At 49.7% G+C, this 6,817-nt stretch overlaps 1 protein-coding gene across 2 annotated transcripts in view; it reads left to right on the forward strand.

The window, feature by feature from the left end:
• The first annotated feature begins 153 nt into the window (after positions 1 to 153).
• ACAA1 (acetyl-CoA acyltransferase 1) overlaps positions 154 to 6,817 on the forward strand; it is a 13,938-nt gene continuing 7,274 nt past the window's right edge. For both annotated transcript variants that reach the window (XM_011999508.1, XM_011999509.1), the window contains exons 1-4: positions 154 to 250; positions 2,773 to 2,830; positions 4,780 to 4,859; positions 5,146 to 5,188. In XM_011999508.1, the coding sequence (XP_011854898.1) occupies positions 190 to 250; positions 2,773 to 2,830; positions 4,780 to 4,859; positions 5,146 to 5,188 (242 nt within the window). In that variant the 5' untranslated portion in view covers positions 154 to 189. The remainder of the gene's footprint in view (positions 251 to 2,772; positions 2,831 to 4,779; positions 4,860 to 5,145; positions 5,189 to 6,817) is intronic.

Genomic DNA, 6,817 nt, shown 5'->3' on the forward strand with positions numbered 1-6,817 from the left:
CGAGTGTGGGAAGACGCCAGCGCGGGCTGGGGTCCGGTTCGTATGTTTGGTTACCCTGGACGCCGGAGGCAGCTCCGCATCCAGCTGTGGTCGCTTTGTCTCCCTGGGGTGAGCAGGGGGCACTGGGGGTCACCGCGGCTCCTCTTCCTGCTGCAGGACACCACCCCCGACGAGCTTCTCTCGGCCGTCATGACCGCGGTTCTCAAGGACGTGAATCTGAGGCCGGAAGAGCTGGGGGACATCTGTGTCGGTGAGCGCACCACCTAGGCCCTGTGCTGGGCCCTCCCCGTTTTTCCGTTCGTCCAGAGCTCTCCTCACCTCCCCACCCCGAGTTTTCACTGGGGGAACTTCCATGGCCTTGACCTTTGAAGGGGGCCTGCCCCTCCACACCTGTGGGTATTTCTCGTCAGATGGGACGAGAGACTGAGAAAAGAAATAAGACACATAGACAAAGTATAGAGAAATAACAGTGGGCCCAGGAGGCCGGGACAGTAGGCATGCGAGGACCTGCACCAGCACTGGTCTCCGAGTTCTCTCGGTATTTATTGATTACTATTTTCACTATCTCGGCAAGGGGAGTCCGGCAGTGTGGGGGAAAGGAAGAGAGATCAGACTGTTACTGTGTCTGTGTAGAAAAAGAAGACATAAGAAACTCCATTTTGATCTGTACTAAGAAAAATTCTGCTTTGAGATGCTGTTAATCTGTAGCCCAGCCCTGTCCTCACAGAAACGTGCTGTATTGACTTAAGGTTTAATGGATTTAGGGCTGTGCAGGATGTGCCTTGTTAACAATGTGTTTGCAGGCAGTATAAAAGTCATCGCCATTCTCCATTCTCTGTTAACCAGGTACACAATGCACTGCCGAAGGCCACAGGGACCTCTGCCCAAGAAAGACTGGATATTGTCCAGGTTTCCCCCACCTGAGATAGTCTGAGATATGGCCTCGTGGGAAGGGAAAGACCTTACAGTCCCCCAGCCCAACACCCATAAAGGGTCTGTGCTGAGGAGGATTAGTAAAAGAGGAAGGCCTCTTTGCAGTTGAGATAATAGGAAAGCATCTGTCTCCTGCTTGTCCCTGGGAATGGAATGTCTCTGTGTAAAACCCAACCATACATTCTGTTTACTGAGTTTGGAGAAAACCGCCTTATGGCTGGAGGTGAGACATGCTGGCGGCAATACTGCTCTTTACTGCACTGAGATGTTTGTGTAAAGTCAAACATAAATCTGGCCAATGTGCATATCCAGGCACAGCACCTTTCCTTAAACTTATTTATGACACAGAGTCCTTTGCTCATATGTTTTCCTGCTGACCCTCTCCCCACCATTACCCTGTAGTCCTGCCACATCCCCCTCGTCAAGATAGTAGAGAGAGTGATCAATAAATACTGAGGGAACTCAGAGACCGGTGCCAGTGCAGGTCCTCAATTGCTGAGCATCGGTCCCCTGGGCCCACTTTTCTTCCTCTATACTTTGTCTCTGTGTCTTATTTTCTCAGTCGTCTCCGCCTTGGGAGAAATACCCACAGGTGTGGAGGGGCAGGACCTCTTAGGCAGGAGAACAGGGTGAACAGGGTGGTGGGGAGAAGGTCAGCAGGAAAACATGTGAGTAAAGGAATCTGCATCATAAATAAGTTCAAGGGAAGGTACTATGCCTGGATGTGCATAGTAGGCTAGATTTATGTTTCTCTTTACCCAAATATCTCAGCGTAGCAAAGAGTAACAGCAGTATTGCTGCCAGCATATTTCGCCTCCATCCACAAGGTGGTTTTCTCCTATTTCAGAATAGAACCAATAGTCGGCTTTACAGACATTCCCTTCCTAGGGACGTGCGGGAAACAGAGGCCTTCCTCTTTTACTAATCTTCCTCAGCACAGACCCTTTAGGGGTGTCAGGCTGGGGAATGGTAAGGTCTTTTCCTTCCCACGGGATATGGCCACGAGGCGGTATCTCAGGCTGTCTCAGTGGGGGGAAATCTTAGACAATACCCAGACTTTCTTGGGCAGAGGTCCCTGCGGCTTTCCACAGTGCATCGTGTCCCTGGTTAATAGAGAATGGAGAATGGCTATGACTTTTACCAAGCATACTGTCTGCAAACACATTGTTAACAAGACACATCCTGCACAGTCCTAAATCCCTTAAACATTGATTCAGTACAGCATGTGTTTCTGTGAGCACAGGGTTGGGGCTAAAGTTACAGATTAACAGCTTCTCAAAGCAGAAACAATGTTTCTTAGTACAGATCAACATGGAGTTTCTTATGTCTTCCTTTTCTACATAGACACAATAAAAATCTGATCTTTCTTTTCCCCACAACCTTCAGTCTGTCCCACCCCTCACCTTGAAATACTCAACATGATATGGCAAGAGTCTTATCCAGCGGATGCCACCCCTAGGTCAGCAATCACTGTTCCACCTCTCTGGGGTGACAACAGGGCTCAGAGGAGGATACCTGGGGAGATGTGCATCTTCAGAAACTCCTATTTCACTTTTAAGGGCAGGCAACCTGCCCATCTGTGCTGATTTGGAAAAGCTGGGTGCGTGGGCAAGTGAGCATGGGACGCTTAGCGACAGGAGCTGGTGGATGACCAGGACAAGCTGTTGTTTGGCTGGCTCTCCCTGCCCCAAACCCTGATGTTCCAGAGCTGCAAGTGAGCCTGCCAAGGGCTAGTGTCCCAAAGAAAGATCTGGAATGCCTCATCTCTGGTTTTCACAGCTATACCTTAGTGCACAGAATACCACCACCTGGCGCTGAATGAAAGTTTATTGTCCACAGGAAATGTGCTGCAGCCTGGGGCCGGGGCAATCATGGCCCGAATCGCCCAGTTTCTGAGGTAAACTTTTCTAGTTCTAGCCATGGGTTGGCCATTTTGATGCTTTACTGGGCCCACGCCCCAGGGAACTCAGTCTGCAGGTTGGGGAGGATAAGGTTGGACACCAGAATGAGGCAACCAGAGTCCTTGACTCCCTGCTCTTGTGACCTCAACCTCTCCCCTACTTTAAAGTGCTGAGCCAGGATACACAAGGCCTTTGGGACTGGAGCAGAAGTTCTCTGTGGCTTGATTTTTAGCCAAAGCCAGGTTGTCACTTGCCTTTTGTAAGTGTGGATTCTGCCCTCATTTGTCAGGTGAGTAACCAAGTAAGCATGCTGAAAAGTGACTTTCAGCCTCTTTACTAGTTGAGCTAACTCCAGTCATATCCCACTAGCAGAGACTTTGGGATAGGGCAGAACCATGGGGAAGGGGGACACTCAGGAGGAGACCTGGTAAACTTTCCTTTAAGCGCCTGCAGGGGAAAGAGTGCTTAAATTATTTTCATGTGTAGATTTAAGAACTGCTTAGCTTTGTACTTCTAGATCTATGGAGAAGAATAAATAGGAACATTAGCTAGTGAAGGAACAGGAAAACAAAAACCCTCTAGGAACTGGGAGAGGTTTAGATTGCCCAGCCTGTAGTTCAAGGACCCCTACAATCTGGCTCCAGACTTACCTTCCAGCCTCATCTCCTAGCTGCTTACTCACCTTGACTTTTCTTCGTTTAGCCGGCTGTCGGCCTACTGTCTTCCCTGATATCGCCATTCTGTCTCCTTGAAGTGCTAGCCCTATCTCCTCTTTCTGCCCTAGACAGAAAGACAAACCCTGCCCAAACACAGTCTCACCATTTTGGCATGACTTATCCAGGCTCTCAGGCTGAAAATGAGAGCCCCTTCCTCTCCAGTAGTAGCTAGCCATGCACTTCCTTCTGATGTGGTTTGCCTTCTTGCCCTATTATTTCAGTCTCTGCTAGATGATTCATTTTCTGTGTGTTGGTTGGGCATCCTCCAGGGCACAGTGTTATAAGCATCTCAGCATCCCTCAGGTGATGCCTTGTGGTAAGTAGGTATTTAGTGAACACTTGGTGGATTGAGTGAAGGAATGGTAACTACCTGCTAGGGAGTTAAGGGACCCTGGAGGGATCAAACAGGCTGCACAGGAAGCTATCCACCTGAGACAGTCTCTGCAGAACCTGGCCTGGGCACTAGTTCAGAGACTCCCAAATCTGGCCGTACACCAGAATCACCAGGATGCTTCCACTCCCTCAGGTTCTGAGTCTGTGGGTCTGAGGAGGTCTGGAAATTTCCCTAGGGCTTTTTACTGTTGGCCAAGGCAGGTTACATCAAGAGGGGAAGCCCTACTAGCTTCCAGGGCTAAGACCTGTGTGAGAGTCTTGGGGAACCTACCAGAGCAACGGATGTTAGAACACATGATTCCCATCAGAGTGCTTCGTCTAGGTGGGATCAGGCTTTCAAGAGTCCATGGGAACATGCAGGGTTAGCTATATGATTACTGGTAAGGTTGAGGGTCCCTGTCCTCAGACTTTAGGCATTTCTTTGGCTCTGGTGCTCTGTCCTAGCAGCAGTGCCTTTTCTCTGTTCTTTGGGGGAAACAGAGATACATAGTTTTCATTTTTGAATCTTCAAAGGGAGAGAGAGAAGGATCCCTGTGGCCCAAACAGGCTTCCCTTGCCTTTGGGCTGTGCTTGGTCATTGATTGAAGATAGTCACAGGAATGGAAGGGAATGTGCTTGGTGGCCCTGGGGAGCAAGTGCCTGCAGAGAGGGGATCTGTCCAGTAGCTGCCCACCCCCATTCCATGGATCTGGCCTGGCATGGGGGCAGGGCTGCTGGGTTTGTTCCCCTGCCCTTTACATCCCTTGAGGGGAGGCAGTTAGAAGCATAGGACTGCTTTCCATGAGAGCCTGGCATGGAATTGGGGGCTGATTCTACTCTCTCACCTTCTGTTTCAGTGACATCCCGGAGACTGTGCCTTTGTCCACTGTCAATAGACAGTGTTCGTCGGGGCTGCAGGCAGTGGCCAGCATAGCAGGTAAGTTATGACTGGGTGGGCACCTTGATCCTGGACCTGTGGGTTTGGGTCAGCGAAGTCGCTGTCTGCTGGGCAAGTAATAACGATCTCTGAGAGGACTCTAACCACAGAAAGAGTGCAGGAGCGCCCCCTACCACTGCCCAAAGCCTTTTCTGAACATTCCTGGGTCTTCCATTTCTGAGGCTGGGGCTGAGTCCCATCTAGAGACCAGGTGGGGAAGAGGCTCCACTGCTTCCAGAACAGGTGGACTCTGGCAAAGGATGTTTATGAAATGCTTTTGTTGCAGGTGGCATCAGAAATGGGTCTTATGACATTGGCATGGCCTGTGGGTAAGAATTTTTTTCTGCCGGAGCTTATTAACCAACTTGTGACAATAAAACTAATTTTCATCTGAGTTCTCAGAGGCCATGATTTCAGGATTCCCCCCCATCCCCATTAGGCAGCTGGCCGGGAGTGGGTTCTCACAAATGCAGGTTAAGAGTGGCAACCAACTCTGGCTGCTCAGGAATCACTCATACCTCTCAGCACTAGCAGGGGAGGGGAATTGGCCTCTAAAAGCTTACTTTCTTGGAAGTATTTCAGGCTGGAAAAGGTGGGCAAGCATTTTGAGAAAATCCAGCATTTGGGTTTCCTTTTGGGGCCCTTGTTGATTCATGATGCTGCTGAGAGAGAAGTTGCAGTTTGGGTTCTCTAAAGCCAGGGACAGCTGCCTACTGTATAACTAGTTTGTTCATTTTACTAGGCTGTCTGTCCCTTTGTCTCCCCACGCTGGTACCAATGTGGAAACTTCCAGCTGCCTATGGGCTGTGAGGGACAAAATGAGATCTGTGGTGGTTCGGTCACTGTCACCTCCACCTAGACTGTGGCTCCATCATTGGCTGCAGCAAATGGAGCTGCAGAAGTTGTATTTGGCAGTGCCTCCAGGGAAGGGCAGGGCACTGGTGCCCAGGCTTGGGTGGGCATCTGGTGCTGGGAGGGCAGGGGAGTAAGGGCTTTGGCAGGCTGGGGGAAGTGAGCAGCCCCAGGGTTCTGAAATACCCCTGCTGCCTTTTGCATCCTCTTTAGAGTATTTCTTGAGAGAACACATTGCTGGCCCCTGTTGCAGGGCTGTGGCAGCTGGCACTGAGTTGTACTGACCTATGTCTACAGTTGTAAATAAAGCCAAAGACCACTCTACAAGGACTTTGGCTGGGCAAGGGCCACTGCCCTTTGATTTCTGTCATGTTCTTCTATTTTACTGGGTGAAAGGTGGTGTGGATAACTTGAGAAGGGCTGGAGCTTTTATGAGTTTCTTAGAGAGTATCTGATTCCCAAGCAGGTTAAGGACCACGGTACTAGGATATTAAGATCTGGGCCAGGCTTGACACCCACATCACAGCCTGACTATTCTCCATAGGCTTTGATCAGCAAGTATGTAGCACAGGGCACTCTAGTTGGAAGTGGGCTCTGAGGTCAGACTACTTAAATGTGGATCCAGGCTGGGTGACCATGAACAAGTTATACAGTCTCTCTAGACCTCAGTCTCCTGATCTATAAAATGGGGATACCTAGCTCAGCTCTGTTGAAGTTGAGAAGAATAAATGGAGTAATACCAACAGCTTACACTGCAGAGTATTTGTCTGTCATGTGACTGACACTGAAGCACTCTAACATCTGAAAAGAATTCAGAATAGTGCTGGGCACATGAAAAGCACCCAGTCAAGGTTATCTGTTAGCATCCCTTGAGGCGTTAGGGTCCCCCATCGCCTCAAAACCCTTTTTTGACCACACTACGCCACCATCTCCTTCCTCTCAGCTCGTAGCACTTCCTTGTCTATGCAGGTCTGATCACTCTTTGAGCTCAGCTTTGTGGTTACTTTTATTTTTATTTTATTTATTTATTTTTGAGATGGAGTCTCGCTCTGTTGCCCAGGCTAGAGTGCAGTGGTGCAATCTCGGCTCACTGCAAGCTCCGCCTC

The sequence above is a fragment of the Mandrillus leucophaeus genome, unplaced genomic scaffold (assembly GCF_000951045.1).
Source record: "Mandrillus leucophaeus isolate KB7577 unplaced genomic scaffold, Mleu.le_1.0 Scaffold595, whole genome shotgun sequence".
NCBI lineage: Eukaryota > Metazoa > Chordata > Mammalia > Primates > Cercopithecidae > Mandrillus > Mandrillus leucophaeus.